Source organism: Chiloscyllium plagiosum, chromosome 10 (genome assembly GCF_004010195.1).
Source record: "Chiloscyllium plagiosum isolate BGI_BamShark_2017 chromosome 10, ASM401019v2, whole genome shotgun sequence".
Lineage (NCBI taxonomy): Eukaryota > Metazoa > Chordata > Chondrichthyes > Orectolobiformes > Hemiscylliidae > Chiloscyllium > Chiloscyllium plagiosum.
In genome coordinates, this window is record NC_057719.1 from 11,848,002 (window position 1) to 11,868,410 (window position 20,409).

General features: G+C 41.0%; 1 protein-coding gene across 1 annotated transcript in view; it reads left to right on the forward strand.

Moving 5' to 3' along the window:
* ism2a (isthmin 2a) overlaps positions 1–20,409 on the forward strand; it is an 80,984-nt gene that overhangs the window by 26,004 nt on the left and 34,571 nt on the right. Inside the window, exon 3 of the mRNA XM_043697045.1 lies at positions 7,904–8,219. Within this exon, the coding sequence (XP_043552980.1) occupies positions 7,904–8,219 (316 nt within the window). The remainder of the gene's footprint in view (positions 1–7,903; positions 8,220–20,409) is intronic.

The following is a 20,409-nucleotide window of genomic DNA, read 5'->3' on the forward strand; positions in this document are numbered from 1 at the left end:
GTGGACACAGCCTTAGAATTAGAGGGGGTAAATTCAGAACAAAAATGCGGAGACATTTCTTCAGCCAGAAAGTGGTGGGCCTGTGCAATTCATTGCCGCAGAGTGCAGTGGAGGCTGGGACGCTAAATGTCTTCAAGGCAGAAATTGATAAATTCTTGATGTCACAAGGAATTAAGGGCTACGGGGAGAATGCGGGTAAGTGGAGTTGAAATGCCCATCAGCCATGATTGAATGGCGGAGTGGACTCGAATGCCGAATGGCCTTACTTCCGCTCCTATGTCTTATGGTCTTATGACTAATCTCTCGAAGCACTTCATAATTGTGGAGGTCAGAGCCACCAAACAGTAGTCATTGAGGCATGCTGCATAATTTTTCTTTGGCATCAGGATGATGGTGCTCTTCCTGAAGCAGATGGGGACTTCAGATCATTGTAAGGAGAGTTAAAGATATCAGCAAGTCCTCCTGCAAGCTGCTCTGCAGAGGTTTTAATATTCAGCGTGGGACTCCACCCAAGCTGGTCATTTTGCACTCTCAAAAAGGCTAATCTAACATCTGTGGTGGTGACCATGGATACAGGTGCATCTGAGGCTGTTGAAACAGGTGACATCATTTCACTTACCTCCTGTTCAAATCTAGCATAGAATACATTGAGCTCATCCGGTAAGGATATATTGTTCTCACAATTCTGATTAATTTCTTGTTTAATTTGCTTCTTCCAGCAAATTGCACTTTCAGGCATTTAAGTCCTAAACTCTGGAACCGTCTCTCTAGACCCCTACCTCTCTCCCTTTAAAACCAAATCTGCTCCCCCAATAACAAAGATGTTGGGCTTCCCATCCATTAGCCCACAGTTCTGTCTGTGGCGTGCCTTGGGATCTTTTCTACATTAAAGGCATGACAGTGACTGTCCATTTGAATGTGGTCCAAAACACCACAAATTCACAGGGTGTTCTAGCTTGGTGAATAAAGAACTGATTGAACAACAGGAGATAGAGACAGGGAGTAGTAGTTGAAGGGAGTTTCTCGAAATGGAGAAAGGTGACCAGTGGTGTTCCACAGGGGTCAGTATTAGGGCCACTGTTGTTTGTGATATACATAAATGATCTGGAAGAGGGCACTGTTGGTATGACCAGCAAGTTTGCAGATGACGCAACGATTGGAGTGGCAGAAAGCATAAGGGACTGTCAGAGGATACAGGAGGATATAGATAGACTGGAGAGTTGGGCGGAAAAGTTGCAGATGGTTTTCAATCCAGACAAATGTGAGGTAATGCATTTAGGCAAGTCTAATTCTAGAGCGAATTATATAATGAACGGAAGAGCCTTGGGAAAAGTTGATGGGCAGAGAGATCTGGGAGTGCAGGTCCATTGTACCCTGAAGGTTGCTGCACAGGTGGATAGAGTGGTCAAGAAGGCATATAGTATGCTAGCGTTCATTGGACAGGGTATTGAGTATAAGAGCTGGCAAGTCATGTTAAAATTGTACTAGACATTGGTTCGGCTGCATTTAGAATACTGTGTACGGTTCTGGTTGCCACATTACCAACAGGATGTGGACGCTTTGGAGAGGGTGCAGAGAAGGTGTACGAGGATGTTGCCTGGTATGGAAGGTGCTAGCTATGAAGAGAGGTTGAGAAGGTTAGGTTTAATTTCACTGGAAAAAAGGAGATTGAGGAGGGACCTGATTGAGGTTTACCAAATCATGAAGGGTATAGACAGAATTGATAGAGACAAGCTTTTTCCCAGGGTGAAGGATTCAATAACGAGAGGTCATGCTTTCAAGGTGAGAGGTGGAAAGTTTAAGGGGGATACACGCGGTAAGTACTTTACACAGAGGGTGGTGGGCATTTGGAACGCGTTGCCAGCAGAGATGGTAGAGGCAGGCACGATAGATTCATTCAAGATGCATCTGGACAGATGCATGAGTAGGTGGGGAGCAGAGGGATACAAATGCTTAGGAATTGATCGACAGGTTTAGACAGTACATTTGTATCGGCTCAGGCTTGGAGGGCCGAAGGCCTGTCCCTGGGCTGTAAGTTTTCTTTGTTCTTCTTTGTAATACAAGGTCTTATGATGCTCCAAAGAAACAAATTTTTAATCAAATCTTTGCTTTGCTAGCTGAATGCAGGAGAAAATGTGGTCTCACTCTTTTGTCGTATAAGCAAATTGCTTTTGCTTGAAAGGGACATTCCTTACCAGAACCAATGGAGCAAAGTGTCCTGTTATATGATAATGAAGATTAAAAGCAAACTGGATATTGTAGGACTATTTAAACCGATTCTTATATACATCACTTGCTTAATTCATTCATCAAATATGTCCTTGGTTTGTTCTAGCCTGGAAGCTGAGCCATCTGCTGGAGAATAGGTTATTTTTGCAGATTCTTTTGAAATCTCCACAAATTTCTAGGAGGGAGGAATGTAAGTACTGGATTTTAACCATTAAACTGCCATCTGTCAAGGAAATTTAAATCTGCTGCTTGCGGACAGTTTTGACAAATACTGTCAGCTCCCACTGTGGCTGCAGTACACACTGAGATTATTATTATAAATGCTGTGTTGTGGGGATCAGTATGGTTGTTGAAATATTAACCATATAACACAGAACTACAGAGAATAATTCCTCATGTGGGGATGAGCAAAACTAGAGGCAATCTGTATAAGATAGCAAGAAATCCAATAGGTTCAGAACGAGTTAAACTGGAGGAGAACGAGGACTTGTTTTGCCTCCACCACCACCAACTGTGTCTGTGGTACTGCAACCATATAAAGGGCTGAATGCATCACAAGGCAGACATGTTGATTAGGGGCTTCACAACTCTAACATTTGGACAGACTAGTCTAACATAACTGCTGGAAAGCAAGACCAAAACATACTTCCAAAACCAGTAGTTGCTTCATTCACGAATTATGATTTAAATCATAATAATGTTACAAAGTTGTGTAGCATAATCATGAATTGAAAAGCAGTGTGTGGTCTCTTTAAGAGATAAAGTGCTTTTTAAAGTTAGAGTTGAACGAAGAAGGGCAGATGTGGAATAGTACAGACAGTTCTAAGCTGAAAACATGTAACAATTGACTTTGTTAATGGATACCTTAGGCTGGTTTTGACGACGAGTTTGAATTTGGCCAGTTGATTTAAGCCAAACACTCAGAATTTCAAAGCCAATTAAATTTAAAAATGGAGAGTGTTGACAGCCTAAAACCAATCATATTGTGAGAACTTATTGTATCATCGGTGATATTTAAAATGTTTTTTGAAAACTGGTAGAAAGCCAGCTGCCATTTGAACAGAGAGCAAACCCGCCATCTCAAAGAAATACCGGGCTCTCTCAAGAAATCTCCATGTTCTCTTAGAAAGTACTCTCTATCGATAAAGGCATGTTGACATCAGGAAACGACTGAGAAGGCATTTTGGAAAGAGGAAGATGATGGAAGAAGATACAGGAAGTTCAGGAGAATACATTCTGTATGAAATTTGAGAGACTAAGTTGTAATTTATTGTTCTTGTTAATTGGATTCATATAATTGGGACCTATGTTATTGAAACAGCATACCTGTTAGAATTTAATTCAAAAGCAGGATACATTGGCCAGCTCCTAGTAATTTTCTATTTTTCATAAAGGGGCTATATGAGTCTGTTTGATTGTGCCCCAATGTAGTACTGAGCTGATTCTCTGCAGCCCCCTCACTGAGTTGCATCATCTGACACACAGGTGCCTGTGTCAGCGAGTTACTGGTTGCTAAGAAACAGTATCAATGCAGCTTCTGGGAGAGTGACCCAGGCAGATCTCATGAACACTCCCAGGAGGCTGAGCCTGTCACTTTGGGTTCAGTTGTCAACCTTCTCAGGGTGATACACACCCTGCTGCATTGTACTGTCTCCATTTATATTTCCAGTACATGAGGATTGTGCTGCCCTATTGTTTCCAATGATATAGTTTGAGGGTTGTCGAAAAAGGAAAAAGTTGTAAGCTGGGACATATGAACAATTTTGAGGAAAGAGTACACAAGAACGCTTAATGAAAAATCCAGTACTTATGGTTATCCTACTATTGCCTGATTAATGGCATAAGACTTCCTGGTATTTGGCCATGGAATGTGTATGTTGTTGGATAGAGTCAATATTAGAGTGGTGCTGGAAAAGCACAGCAGGTCAGGCAGCATCCGAGGAGCAGGAGAATTGATGTTTCAGCCAAAAGCCCTTCGTCAGGAAAGGGCTTGTTGTTGAATAGGCCAGTATGTCTTGAACATCCTTCTTCAATCACAGAAATTATTAGAAAAGCTCAGCAGGTCTGGCAGCATCTGAGAAGAGAAATCAGAGTTAATGGGTCCAGTAACTCTTCCTCAGAACTGATGGTAGCTTGGGAAATGTCAGTTTTTATGGAGAAGATAGGGTTGGGTGGAGGGAATAAGGAGTAAATGATCGGTGCTTGGGGATAGAGCCCAAAAAGAGAGAACAGTTGAACAGTGTGATGTGGCTGTGGAAACAAGTTTTAGCAAATACCTGGTCAAACACCAGCAGCAACAATGAAATTAATGTCAGTGGACAACAGAAAAGATTGGAATGGACATCCTGTCGGAGAGGGGAGCAGAACTTCTTTAAGATGGCTATGTCTAGAAGAGAAGTGGCAAGAAGTTAAATATTAAATAAAAACCAAAAGAACTGCGGATATACCTTTTTAAACTGCTGCAGTCCTTGAGGTGACAGGTGCTCTTTTGAAGGGAGTTCCAGAGTTTTGATCCAGTGATAGTGAAAGAATAACGATATAGTTCCAGATTACAGTGGTGAGTGGCTTGGTAGGGAACTTGCAGGTGCTGGTGTTCCCATGTTATTGCTATTCTTGTCCTTCTGGATGGCAAAGGTCGTGAGTTTGGAAGGTGGCCTGAGATGATCCTTGGTGAGTTATTACAGTACATCTTGTAGATGGTTCACAATGCTGCCACTCCAAGTGGTGGGATATTGAAAGTAGTAGGTGTGATGCCAATTATGCAGGCTGCTGTGTTCTGCATGATGCAAGCATCTTGAGTGTGATTGCAGTTGCACTCATCTGGGCAAGTGGAAAGTGTTCCATCACACCCCTGACTTGTACCTGTAGACAGGAATCAAAAGATGAGTTCCTCACTGCAGAATTTCCTGGCCTCCTGATTTGTTCTTGTAGCCACAGTATTTATAGGGCTAGGCCAGTTCAATTTCTGGTCAATGATAACCCCAGGATGTTGATAGTGGGAGTGGTACTTCTGCCAATGCTTGTCATGGGGCAATGATTAGATTTTCTCTTATTGGGAATGGTCATTGCTTAGCACTTGTGCGGCACAAATGTCATTTATCACTTCTCAGCCCTAGCCTGGATATTAACCAGATCTTACAGCATATGGACACAGGTTGTTTCAGTATGTGAGGAGTTGCAAGTGGTGCTTAACATTATGCAGTCATCTACAAACATCTCCATTTCTGACCTTATGATGGAGGGAAGGTCAATGATCAAGCAGTTGAAGATGGTTGGCCTGGGACACTGCCCTGATGAACTCCTGCAGAGACTCTGTGAACCTGAGGTAACTGACTTCTACCAAACCATCTTCCTCGGTGCAAAGGTGTGATTCCAATGAGAGCTTCCCCCTCTTTCCCATTGACTCCAGGTTTGCTAGGACTCCTTGGTTTCAAGCACAGTCATTCTCACATCTCTGAAGTTCAGCTCTTTCATACATGTTTGAACCAAGGTTGTATGAAGTCAGGAGCTGAATATCCCCAGCAGAACACAAATGAACATCAGTGAGCAGGTTATTGCTGAGTAAGTACCAACATAATTGGGCATTAATTGATTAGACAATTCTATATCTAGAAGGAATAAAGAGTTCAAAATTGCCAAACCCCCGTAAAAAGGAGTCCAAGTGGCACCAATACTAATGGAACTCTATTTTCAGCTCTACATGACCAGTTAACATATTTTGCTGGTACTCATAGTTTCCAAGCTTTAAGTATGTGCAGCCAGGAGTTGAAAACTCGACCAGTACTAACTTCAAACCTAACTCCAACAATTTCTGGTTAAAATGCATTTTAGGCTTCTAACTGTGGAACGGGAATAGTGTTGATAAATTAGTACTCGAAAGTTCAGAACTACTTGAGTCATGATGGGCAGTAAACTGTCCAAAAGGATTAGGGGCTGATCAAAAACGCTCAAATGGTAAGGCACATTTAAAATTTACTAGATTCATACATTGCACATCTTTCATTTACACTCCCGGGTGACTGGGACAAATATGTGCAAACGAGAGGAAATTTGTGTATAAATAAAATTTAATGAGATTTGATAAAACATGCAAACTGAAATTGCTGAAGGCCATTATAACTTTACCAAATGGATGGGTCATGTACAGGTGAAACTGGAGGTGCAACAATTAAGGCCAATATCTTTAGTGTATGTAGGTGTTGCTGTCCTTGGGAGGATAGCCTTAATCTAGATTGTTCTTGTTGCCTTTCAAATGAATTTGCCTGTACCCCGGAGAGTCAGTGAATTAACAATGGGCATTATTTTCTGTCACCTTGAATAGAAATAGCAAACAGCGTGGCAAAAGGTGATAGTAACCTCAGCTTACCATCCCCACATCACTTAAGTGAACTCTCACTGCTTGAGAGAACAGGCACTGTCACCTGTCTTCCCAAATCCCTAAAAATGTACATGAAAGACTATATCAGGCTGTTGATTGTTTCTCATCCAATAAGCCTGGAAACAGACACTGAGAGGGTATGCCCATGGAACATAAGCAATGATGGTTTCATTATTCCAGGGCACTTGTGGGTGGTGATGACTCTCAAGGTCAGCAATCAGAGTTGAAAAATGAAAAAAAAAATAGATAATGTTATTTTAACCAGAGTTTTGATTCTTTCATGGAATCAAGGAGGTGTTTGTTTTGTGTTTCCTTAGACACTCAATGGGGATTGGCTTAATGATGGGACACTTGTCCAGCTCCTGGTTCTCATGGCAACATAGAGGATGTGGATAATTGATTTCCATCTTCACTATCTTTTCCTTTCTTCTTTAGGACATTAGTAGCATTGTGAAGTTCAGCTTAATTTGACTCTTAGTCAAAGCAACTAAAACAAAGCTTTTCATATTCTCTTCATAGCAGCTCATCTCCAGATATCAGACTCTAAACACCTGGAGTAGTCTGTACTATTTATCTGTTATATGTGGATGTGAAAGGGTTAATACTGGGGAGGGCCATAAGAATCACTTCCCCCAATCCATTATGATTTATGTAGACGACTTAGGATCTTGAATGAGTGAGACCTTCATGGGTCCTCTTCATAGTCTTTCTAACAATGTGTATCATATCAATGTGACCAGGAGCTAGTTGCTAACAGGCAGGAAACTATATCTTGTCAATTTCAAGAGACGCTTTTAGGTAGATCAGTGCTGGTTTTTCTCTACCGCACTAGACCGAGCAGGTCTACACTTAATCAGGGTGATGGCAGCAACCTTCCTCCTGAGCAGCAGCTTGTACAGAATAATGAGATTACATCACCATCCAATAGCACCCACTCCATGACTGGCCCTCCAAAATTTTAATAGATGCTGTTTTCAATGTAAATGTCCATCTGTAATGCATAATTATAGACACAAACATTTAAGTTGATTCTGACATTGGTTTCAAATTCAGTAAAAATCTACTGGTGTGCCCTCTCTGCTAAAGTAGAACATGTAATATTTTAAAGTGAAATTCCTTCATTATAGAAGACCAAAGGATAATGCAATTGATGTGTTTAAGAGGATTAAAGAAGTTGAAACCATTTTCTTTGGGGGTGGAGTCATAATAATGGAGTGGACCTGCACATAGGTAGAAGTTAAGACTTAATTTGATAAATAAACTAAGCAACTGAGGCTTGATTTTTCATTTTGTCAGGTCACCATTGAGGTGGTGGATGATCCTCAGGCAGAAATTGAGATGGATCTCCTGAAGGGGAACCGCAATGACTGGTCCATATCCTCAGCGGAATGGCTGTCCTACAAAGACATCTTCTGGCCCTTGTTTTGGGAGTATCCAGACTCAGCCGAAGTTGGCAGTTTGGATTCCTCAAACGGGATGGACAGCGATGAAGACGATGACTATGCTGTTGAATATGAAGGAGAAGACACAGTCCTAAGCACTTTGGATGGTGTCTGGGATAGAAGCTGGCCTTTGCAAAATAGCTGGTCTTCCAAGGAGAAGTTTAACTATGGTGAGTCCATTAAAAACATGAGGTTCCTCTGTGTGTTACTAGGCAGATATTTCCAAATCCCATTTCTCTCCCTGTTCTAAGCAAGACTAACAAATTAATGCTGTATTTGGCACTGGCTGATCTATAGAAGGTAATTTTAACCTAATCCACTTGTCAGCAAACTAGCTAAGTGAGATTGGGTGCCTGTTTTACAAACTGCGAGGTATTTTCCTGATCTGATACAAACTAGTCCAGTCACTTTTAGACAGATTGGATTTAAATTGAGCCCATGACAATCTTAAAATCCATTGCGGTCAAGTGGCTGCATTATTGACATCATTATTCTGGGCATACTGCACAGAGGATCAACAGCTGACATACCTGACATTCTATAGACACCCACTCTGAAGGCAGTTTATGTCTTTAATTCTTCATTTCCTGCCATCCTTTCACTTCCCAAATCAAGGGGATGATTTTTCCTCTGCATGGCATCATTGTAAATTTTAAAAATTACAATACAGCCGAGTTTTTAAGAGTGTAGCAGTAGTTGTAAGTTCTCTTGAAAAAAAATCACATTCTCCTTTCTTTCATTCCCTCTCCCTCTCCCTCTCCCTCTCCCTCTCCCTCTCCCTCTCCCTCTCCCTCTCCCTCAATCAATCATGTGGGTCTCCTAATCCCAGATTAATACCATCTCCTTGCACAAGGTAATGGAAAGTGGGATTGCTAACCCTCAGAATCAATAGGTTTTGAGAATGAATGGAACATATGGGGGTTGGTTAGCTCAGTTACCTGGATGGCTAGTTTGTGATGTAGATTGAGGTCAACTAATGAGAGAGCAGCCCTACGGTCCTCTGGTACTAAGGCAACTTGACAGGGTTTCAATGCATACTGCTGTTTTCTGCACCAAACTTTAGTCATCTAGTCAATTGAGATAACATATCCTGGAATCTTTGTTTCTACCTAATTGTATTCCTGGCAGTCCTGTGTCTCCGCCTGTTTGATGTATCTCAAGGTCTTGCTGAGTAGCAGTACCTAGTTATTGGTTTCCTGATGATTGGGGGCCTCAATGGTTTAACAGATATTTAGAACTTGTCGACGGCTACATCAGCTCACATTTTACTTGGACAGATAACTGGTAACAGATTCTTTTCTGTTGTGACCATTCTGAAGTATTTACAAAAGCTTATTTTCAGTTCTGTGTGCTCTTACAATGTCACTTTTTTCAATATTTTAATCATTGCAGGTTCAACATTCAATTGTCAGGAGTTCTTACAGGTGATACCAACTGATCAGTAATGTTGGTTTAAACTTGTTGATAGTTCCTTATAGGTCAAACAATAAATGCATTGTTTTAACCTCATCATTTTAAAGTCCGCTTACAGAGAATATTGCTAGAGAACTCTGGTTCATATCAGTCGCTTCATGGCAACACTCTCAGGCACTGATTATAAAATCTTTTCATTAATAATGTTCATAAATACCCAACATAACCAATACACTCAAAAAATGACACTGGATTCATACAGTGCCTTTAACCTACAATTGACAAAATGCACTGCAGCAACGCATCAAATCTCCTTTGACAGCAACTTCCAAACCAATAACCTCTACCACCTAGAAGGACAAAGGCAGCAGGTACACAGCAACACCACTATCTGCAAGTTCCCTTTAAGCCACTCACTGTCCTCACTTGGAAATGTACTGCATTGTCGCTGTGTCAAAACCCTGGAGCTCCTTCCCGAACAATACTGTGGGATAACCTTTGCCATGTGGACTGCAGTGGTTCAAGAAAGTAGCTCATAGGGCAGTTAGGGTAGGCAATAAATGCCCACAATCCATAAATGGTTTAAAAAATGCTAGCTAAATATCCCAAGCTTCTTCAGAGGATCACTGTCAAACACAATTTAACCTTGAGCCATACTAGGAGATATGTGATCAGCTGACCAAAGCATGGTCAAAAAGTAGATTTTAAGGAGCATCTTAAAGGAGAAAAGAGAAAGTGAAGAGAAGGAGAGGCTGAGGGAGGATTCCAGAGTTTTAACGTTTAAATAAAGAAATATACACTGATGGTGGAGCAGTTGATATCTGGGATGTACAAGGTCAAGATTAGGAAGAGTGCAGGTGTCTCAGAGAGTTGCAATGGTGGAGGAAGTCACAGAGTGTGAGTGTGGGGTGGGGGTGGGGATAACAATGTGGAGAGCTGAAAATATGTTGCTGGAAAAGCACAGCAGGTCAGGCAGCATCCAAGGAACAGGAGAATCGATGTTTCGGGCATAAGCCCTTCTTCAGTACATTTCCTTTGATGCTGCCTGACCTGCTGCGCTTTTCCAGCAACACATTTTCAGCTCTGATCTCCAGCATCTGCAGTCCTCACTTTCTCCCTTAACAATGTGGAGAGACTTCAAAACAGACTGTGAATAGAATTGGACCCATTTTAATTAGTTGACAAAAAGCAGCCACTGTTACAGTCTGGATGTGAATTCCTTTTCTGGTTATTCTAACTTGAGCTTTCTTTCTGAAATAACTCAACGGAGCCCAGTGTCCCTTCACCAAATCATCCTTCATTTACACATGTGCAGTATATGGACTCTGGCTCACAGCCAGTCCCTAGAGTACTGAGAATCTCTGAGACTCCTGTTTATAACTATTAGCCAAGACTCCCTGATTGGCCCAGGTTAACAAACCCAATTAGAGATCTCATACTCAGAGATCCGACTGGCCCTCATTCCAATCATTACACTTTCATACAATTTAAGATATTGATATGAAAAGGACACCTGTTTGTGGTGCTAATTTCCTTCTTGGGAGCCATTGTGAACCACTGTGACCCAATGTCACTAGTTAACGGTAATCCTAAAACTATTCGTATTATATTATTGGAGAAAGTAGAGAATCATTTTCTATTGTGAAGGATTTTACCTGTTTGATAATATTAACTTTCTGAAATGTCCACAATTAAAGGTTTCATTAGAAAGACAACCATTCATTCTGAGTGAAAGGGAGCCGGAGAGAACTCAATGGCTCTGTTAGTAAATGCTTTGAGGAATTCAAACACACAGATCAAGGAGGTTTTGGGGCAAGGCTGAGTTAGGTAACCTCAATCAAAGCAGTTGTGGTGTGATATGGGCAAGAGAGAGAGAAAACACCCAGGAATCCTAGTTCTCTTAGTAGTTGTGTTAAAAGGTGGACGTTAAAAGAGAGAAGATTCATATGTTCAAACCTGAAGTGCTATACATCTATCCACCTCCCATCACCACCCACACCCAATCTTAATCCATACCTGTCACTCAGTGTCCAAATTTTCAGAAGAAGAGTATTTGGCAGGTGAGGTACCAGGAGAAGTATGGTCAGCTGGGTGAAGCATCAGGAGGGAGATAGTCAATAGGGCATCAGTATTTATCCTGCAGTATGGTGCTTCCATTTTGTAAGAATACTGGTAGAACTCACTCAAGAGGACACACCAACTAGCATTTAGCATGCACATTCAACATAGGTAAGAAAATGAGGGTGCAAAAATTTTGAAAATGGAGCATAATGTAGGAAAATGGGAAGTCATTAACTTTGGCAGGAAGAATAGAAAAGCAGATACTGTACTGTAAACGAAAGAGCCTTGGGAAAAGTTGATGAGCGGAGAGATTTGGGAGGTCAGGTCCATTGTACCCTGAAAGTGGCTGCACAGGTGGATAGAGTAGTCAAGAAGGCATATGGTATGCTTGCCTTCATCAGACGGGGTATTGAGTATAAGAGCTGGCAGGTCATGTTAAAATTGTGCAAGACTTTGGTTCGGCTGCATTTAGAATACTGTGTACATTTCTGGTCACCACATTACCAAAAGAATGTGGACGCTTTGGAGAGGGTGCAGAGAAGGTTTACAAGGATGTTGCCTGGTATGGAAGGTGCTAGCTATGAAAAGAGGTTGAGTAGGCTAGGATTGTTTTCATTAGAAAAAAGGAGATTGAGGGAGGACTTGATTGAGGTTTACAAAATCATGAAGGGTATAGATAGGGTGAATAGAGATAAGCTTTTTCCCAGGGTGAGGGATTCAATAACGAGAGGTCACGCTTTCAAGGTGAGAGGTGAAAAGTTTAAGGGGGATACACGCGGAAAGTTCTTTACACAGAGGGTGGTAAGTGCTTCAGGACACATTGCCAGCAGAGGTGGTAGAGGCAGGCACGGTAGATTCATAGAAAATGCGACTGGACAGATGCATGAGTAGGTGGGGAGCAGAGGGATACAGATGCTTAGGAACTGGGCGACAGGTTTAGACAGTAGATCTAGATCGGCTCAGGCTTAAAGGGCCCCCGGAACAGCCCTGTTCCTGGGCTGTAAATTTTCTTTGTTCTTTGTTCAGATTATTATTTAAATGGGTGAAGATTGCAGGATTCTGTGGCGCAGAGATCTGGATGTCTCCATACATCCATTACAAAAAGTTAGAATGCAGATGTCTCAAGTGATTAGAAAGGCAAATGCATTGTCAGCTTTTATTACAAGGGGAACAGAATATAAAAATAAAGAAGTCTTTGCTACAACTGTACAGAACATCGGTATGACCACATTTAGAATATTGTGTAGTTTTGGTCTCCTTATTTAGGGAGGGATGTACTTGAATTGGAAGTAGTTCAGAGAAGGTTCACTCAGCTGAGTCTAGGTATGACAGGATTGTGCAATGAGGAAAGGCTAAGTTGATCGAGCCTATGCACATTGGAATTTAGATGAATAAAAGGTCTTCTTATTGAAACATTTAAAATTCTTAAGGGCACGTGACAGCACAGGTACCCAGACCATGTTTCCTTTTTGGGCATAGGTGAGAGGTGGAATCTAGAACTGAGGCATAGTTTCAAAGTAAGAACATGAGGAGCAATTTCTTCTCTCTGAAGGTCATTAGTCCTTGAAATTCATTACCTCAGGAGTACTGGAGGTAGGTCATTGAATATCTTCACCTCTATGTTATACAGACTTTTAATCCACAAATGAATTGAGGATTACGGGGGGCCACAGGAAAGTGGATTCAAGGCCATAATCAGATCAGGCATGATCTTATTAAATGGTGGAGCAGGCCCATGGAGCCAAATGGCCAATTCCTCTCTTTAAAAACTCCTAAGGCATTTCCCAGGAAATTTGATACCTAGCTACATAAGGAGCTATTAGGTCATATGGCTAAAGGTTAGAGCAAAGAGAGAGGTTTTAAGGAGTTTTGCATGACCACACCAGCTTATGTCCAGTGTTGTCCATGAACTGTGAACTTGTATAGCTCATGTAGCCTTCTTTTTTGTTCGTTGAAGGTACCACTTTAAAAGTAGCTAGCAGCAAGATTTGCCCTTAAACAAGATAAAGGTTAGTTTATTACCTAACCATTGCTGAAATTTGCTAAGCTTAAAAAAAGTGATAGTTATTAGTTAAACCAGAGATTAACAAAGATTAAAAGTATGTACTGTACTGATAAAAGATAGCTATAAAGATGCAAGTAAGATTCTGGCAGGCCTGTTACTTTGGAATTTTGTCTTTGGGCTGAGGGGGGATTGAAAACTTGAAGTTGGAATTCAGCAACTGTGAAGGCTTCTGTGGTTGAAAAGTTATAGGTTTCTCCCACAAATGCACTAAGCAGAACAATTTCTCGAGATAGCATAGGCCCAACAAATTCAACCTTTCCTCATGACACAAGACCAGCTTCTTGGAGGCAGTGAGGTGACCTTTTTGTTTAAAATTTACAGCACTGCAACATCTGGCCCTTAGTCGCTTGATTCAATATAACAGTCATTTAGCTGGGTTGCTTTTTCCCCTGTGCTCCCTTGGGCTGAGAACTGTCTTTCTCTGATAATGTCTGAGTTCTTGGAGATCTGACAAAATAGTGCCTCATCATCTGTTTTACATAGATCAGTACTTGATATGGCTGCTATGTTAATTTTCATGAATCCTTATTTGACAAAGAGAAGTCAATTATGTTCGAATTTCCTGTGTTGTCCTTCCAGTTTCCTGTTTTCTCAGAAGCGTTGAAATTTCATGTACTTTAGCAGGACCCATTGTGTTGTCCCAGGATCAACCAAATTCTAAATGTCTCCCTTTGTGACTGATGCTAACATAATACAACAGTCTTTTTTGGTTGTCAACGAACCAATGAGATAATCATGTGACTTCTGGGAACCACCATGTAAGGTAGTTCATCCATGCTAAAACTTAAAGGGTCACACAGCAGGTTAACCATCTTTACTAAATTAACATTGTAATTAGATAGTCATGACAAGTGTTTTAAAGAAGATAGATGGGTGGTGAGGTTTAGGAAGGAAATTATACATCTTAGGGCCTCATCTTCAAAAGGGCAATAATAGAACATTTTAAACTGAGGGATGCACAAGAGTTCAGGATAGTGGAGCGCAGATATCTTTGTGGGTTGTGGAGTTGGAGGAGATTGCAAAGATAGGGAGAGTTGAAGACATGGAGGGATTGTAAATCAAGGATGAATATTTTTAAATCAAGATGTTGCTTGACCAAGTACTAGTACAGGTCAGTAAGCACAAGGGTCATAGAAGAATGGGATATGGTATGAGGCAGGACAAAGGCAGCAATGCTTCAGATGACCACAGATTTACAGAGGGTAGAATGTGGAGACCATCCATGCATTGGAAAAGACAAGTCTGGAGGTGACAAACAGTCATAGACTCATAGAGATGTTCAGTATGGAAACAGACCCTTCGGTCCAACTTGTCCATGCCGACCAGATATCCCAACCCAATCCAGTCCCACCTGCCAGCAACCAGCCCATATCCCTCCAAACCCTTCATATACCCATCCAGATGCCTTTTAAATGTTGCAATTGTACCAGCCTCCACCACTTCCTCTGGCAGCTCATTCCATGCACATACCACCCTCTGCGTGAGAAAGTTGCCCCTTAGGTCACTTTTTATATCTTTCCCCTCTCACCCTAAACCTATGCCCTCTAGTTCTGGACTGCCCCACACCAGGGAAAAAACTTTGTCTACTTATCCTTTCCATGCCCCTCATGATTTTATAAACCTCTATAAGGTCACCCCTCAGCCTCCGACGCTCCAGAGAAAACAGCCCCAGCCTATTAATCCTCTCCCTATAGCTCAAATCCTCCAACCCTGGCAACATCCTTGTAAGTCTTTTCTGAACCCTTTCAAGTTTCACAACATCCTTCCGATAGGAGGAGACCAGAATTGCACGCAATATTCCGAAAGTGGCCTAACCAATGTCCTGTACAGCCGTAACATGACTTCCCAATAAAGGCATGGATAAGGGGTTTCAGCAGCAGATGAGATGAGGAAGACGTGAAATTAGTTGAGCGACGTTATACAGGTGGAAATAAGAATCTAGCAGTCATAGCTCAATACTTATTTCGGGGATGAATATGACACCAAGACTACATATGTGCTGGTTTAGCCTCAGGCAGTTGCCAAGGTCTGTGGTAGTAAATAGAGACCTGAATGATAGTAATGGCTTTGATCTTCCCAAATTTAATGGGAGTTAACTTTTGGCCGTTCAATACTGACGTTGGACAAGCAAAGTAATGCTTTAGAGGGAATGGTGGTAAGGTAGAGCTGGACCTCATCAGTACTGTGACAGAACTATGGCTTTAAGAAGCGTATGTTGTCCTTTTTTTAATAAAGAAAGATTGAGACAAAGGTTAGAGCAGTCTGCTCAAAGCCAATTCAGTAAACACCCTGTGAGGCATTGGATTCTTTTTTAAAATTGGAACAATACAAGCAGCCTGAATGGGTGGGATCAAGCTCCCACAGAACCCGGATTTTTAGTTTTAGTTTTCAGCAGTTGCTGGTGTCCTGAAGCTAGATGTGGAAGCTCTTATTCCTCACTCTATTGCAGTTAAAACTGGGGTTCTGTTCCTGCTGCTAGAATTGTATGTGAAACTATCTATTTTACTGAATTTGCCTTTGCCAAGAGTGTTTATGGGATGTTACTATATTGGAACAGTTAGTTAGAAGTTAATACAGAGTAGTTAAAAGATATTTTTGTCTGTATTTTAACTGTAGTGTAAAACCAAAAGTAGTGTGTTTTGCTTAAAGTCGAGTAGCTTGACCAATCGAATTACATCTGGAATGCAATGCCTAATACTTCCCTTTAAAATAAGAAAAAGTTAGGGTCTAGGCTATCTCCTTTAACATACTTTGAGGGGGTTTTGTCTGATCCATAAAAGACTGGGGACACTTGTTGGAATCAAAATCTCTAATTTCAGGTTGGGTTTAGGATTATTGGATTCAAGGACAATGAGTATTGAGTGTTGGTGTTCTCTTTTTGGATGTTGAATTTAGTGGGTTTAAATAAAGTGTGCATTGTGCAGGAATGGCTCTTTCAATGACTAAGAATTTTCTGGAGGTGAAAGAAGTGACTTCAGGGGTTTTATAGAAAGTGAACAAGTCAAAGAAGTTGGAATCGGCAGATAAGCTGGAGTTGGGGTTGCCTTTGTGCAAAAAGGGGAAGTAATTGCAGGAATAGCTCAATATTTACAATGCCAAAAATATCATTGGAATCTTTGGAAATAGCTGAAATTCAATTGCAACTGAAGCAGCTTGAATATGAAAAGGAAATGAAACAGTTTGAATTACGATTGAAAGCAGAAAGACAGAATAGCTCTAGCAGAGGGGTGAAAAAAAGTAAGGCCCCTAGCAGAAGAAAGGGAGTTTTTGAATTTCAGATGTTGGAACTGAAGATGACTTAAAATGGTGGAGATAGAAAGGAAAGGTCGGAGTAGTGATGAAGATAGTGATGGAGAGCAATCCCATCGTAGCCAGATGGGATCCCTGGTGGGATCTTTTTCAACATGTCAAAGCATTGACAAAGTTTGATAAGAAGGATGAAGGGCTTATGCCCGAAACGTCGATTCTCCTGCTCCTTGGATGCTGCCTGAGAAGGATGTAGAAGCCTTTTTCATTTCATTTGAGGAAATGGCTAAACAAATAAGCATGTGGATGTCGTTGATTCAAACAAAGTTGGTAGATAGAGCTAGTGAGGTTGTAGCATCATTATCAGAGGAAGTATCTGGGGAGTATGATGGGGTGAAAAAAATCCATCTTAAGTGAATTCAACCTGGTACCAGAAGTCCACAGACAACATTTTAGGAATCTAAGGAGGGAACATGGTCAAACATTCATTGAGTTCATTCCATTCATTGAAAGGATCAAAGTAATTTTGATCGGTGGATAAGGGCATTGAAGATAGATCAAACATGAGAAATGATTATTTTGGATGATTCACTTCCTGAAGTAGTGAGAACTCATGTAGAAGAGCAGAGAGTTAAAACTGCAAGATCAACAGCTGAAATGGCAGATGATTATGATTTGGTTCATAAATTTGGCTCCAACATCAATTTCAATCTGTGACGGATAGAAACTGGGGAAAAGAGAAACCCTCAGATGGTAAGGAAAAAGGAGATCTCACTGAAGACAGTAAAGATATTTTGCCGTAGGGTAAAAAGGAAATCTTCAAGGGGGAAAGAGAAATAAAAAAGCTCTGGTGTTTTCACTGTAATAAAGTAAGCCACATGAAGTCGCAGCATTGATGGTTTAGAAAAAGCACTGGGAAGACATATGGGAAAACAGGATAAGCCAGTGATTTTTGTTGAAGTGGTAAAGAACAGCACGGTGGAAGCTAAAAAACTGCAAAAGAATGCACAACCTGATTAGGGGTTGGTTGAGAAGAAAGCGCAAGATCTCTCTAAAAATTTACTTGCATGGGTAAGCTTTATTCATGTATGTCAGAAGGAGCATTAAAAATTAAGATTTTAAGAGATGTCGTAGCAAGGCAATCTTTGGTGAGAAATGAGGAGGTATGTAATTCAGAAGGAATATTGCCAGAGAAAGTGGTAATATGTGGAATTCATAGTGAGAAGACGAGTGTTCCATTATATAAAGTGAAGTGGTGGTAGGAGTAATAGAGAAATTCTCGGTTCCAGAAATTCAGTTTATCCTTGGTAATGATACAGTTGGATCACAGGTGGGAGTGATTTTTACTGTGGTTGAAAAGCCAGTGGAAAATCAGGCAACTGAAGTGTGACAGGAAGTATATCCACAAAAATGAAGTTTCGATGAGGAAATGGAGACCATCACATAATCAGGCGGATGGGAAATGGGCAGAAGTTTATCAAAGTGTATTACCGATGGGTTGCAGAAGTGAGGTGTTGCAGGTAGCACATGAGTTACCATTAGGAGTTCATTTGGGAATAAGGAAAACTCAAGCTAAACTACAAAAAGATTTTTATTGGCCTGGACTGCATAAGGATGTGATTGACTTTTGCCAAACATGTCATACCTCTAAGGTAATTGGAAACCTCAGGTAGTCTTAATACCTATTCCCACATTTGAGGAACCTTTTCTAAGAGTCTTAATTGATTTCAAAGGACCCCTATCTAAAACAAAAAGTGGGATCAGTATTGTTGACCAATACTAGGTGTGTCTACTAGATTTCCAGAGGCCATTCCATTAAGCAGTATTATGGCTCAAAGGATTAGATTAGATTAGATTTCCTACAGTGTGGAAACAGGCCCTTCAGCCCAACCAGTCCACACCGACTCTCCGAAGAGAGATCCACCCCCCTTTGACTAATGCACCTAGCATCATGGGCAATTTAGCATGGCCAATTCACCTGACCTGCACATCTTTGGACTGTGGGAGTAAACCGGAGCACCCGGAGGAAACCCATGCAGACACTGGGAGAATGTGCAAACTCCTTACAGACAGTTGCGTGAAGCTGGAATTGAACCTGGGACCCTGGTGCTGTGAGGCAGCAGTGCGAGCCACTGTGCCGAAGAAGAGTTACTCAAATTTTTTACTAGATATGGACTACCCACAGAAATACAATCGGATAAGTGTGAGATTTTACATCAAAATTATTCAAGAAAGTTATTGATAGTTTAGGAATAAAACAATGCAAATCAATTGTATATCATTCAGAATCACAAACAGCATTATAACAGTGGCATAAAACTTTAAAGATCATGTTGAGGGCTTGTCGTCAAGACTACTCAAAGGATTGGGATAACGGAATTCCATTTGTACTTTTTACAATTAGGAATGCACCTAATTAATCAATTAAATTCAGTCTATTTGAATTAGGTTTTGGGCCTGTGGTGAGGAGACCACTGAAATTAATTAAGGAGAAATTAGTGAGTCAGAGTTCAGAAACTACATAGTTGGACTATGTGTCAAATTTTAGGGAAAGATGAAATAGAGCTGTTAAGTTGGATAGATAGCATATAATGAAATGGGAAGCAGACTAAAAATCAAAAATTTGTAATTTTGCTAGCGATAAAGATTTAGTGTTATTAGCAATGGTAGGTGAACTTTTAAAGGCAAAGATTAGTGGGTCTTATCAAATGGAAAGAAAATTGAGTGAGGTGAATTATAGAGAATGTCATGTGAGTATGTTCAAAGGGTATTTTGGTAGGGAAGGAAAGCAAAATGAGAATGTGTTACTGGTTACAACACAGTGAAGAACCAAGTTCAAATTGACTGATAAGATTGATAAGTCTCCAGGGCCAGACCAGATTTATCCTAGGCTGCTCCGGGAAGCAAGAAAGGAGGTTGCTAAACTGCTGTCAAGGATATTTGTCTCCTCACTCTCCACGGGAGTCATACTAGAGGATTGGAAAGAGGCGAATGTTGTTTCTCTTTTCAAGAAGGGTAAAAGGGAAATCACTGGCAATTATAGACCAGTTAGTCTTAGGTCTGTGGTCAGCAAAGTTTTGGAAAGAATTCTGAGGGATAGGATTTATGACTATTTGGCAAAGCAGTGATAGTTTCGGTGATAGAAAGAAGTGAAACTATCATTCTAACAGATGAAAGGCTTAACAGACAATCAATTTTTCAATGTATAATTTCAGTTACATCACACTGCAAATTTTTGCTATAAATTCTGTGTTACAATCGAGCCCTCCACAATCACCTGATGAAGGAGCATCGCTCCGAAAGCTAGTGTGCTTCCAATTAAACGTGTTGGACTATAACCCGGTGTTGTGATTTTTTTTTTAAATAATGAGAGGAATAGATAGAGTCAATTAGATTACTTACAGTGTGGAAACAGGCCCTTCAGCCCAAAAGTCAACACTGACCCTCCGAAGAGCAACCCACCCAGACCCATTCCCCTACACCTAACACTATGGTGTAATTTAGCATGGTCAATTCACCTGACCTGCACATTTTTGGACTGTGGAAGGAAACCGGAGCACCCGGAGGAAACCTAC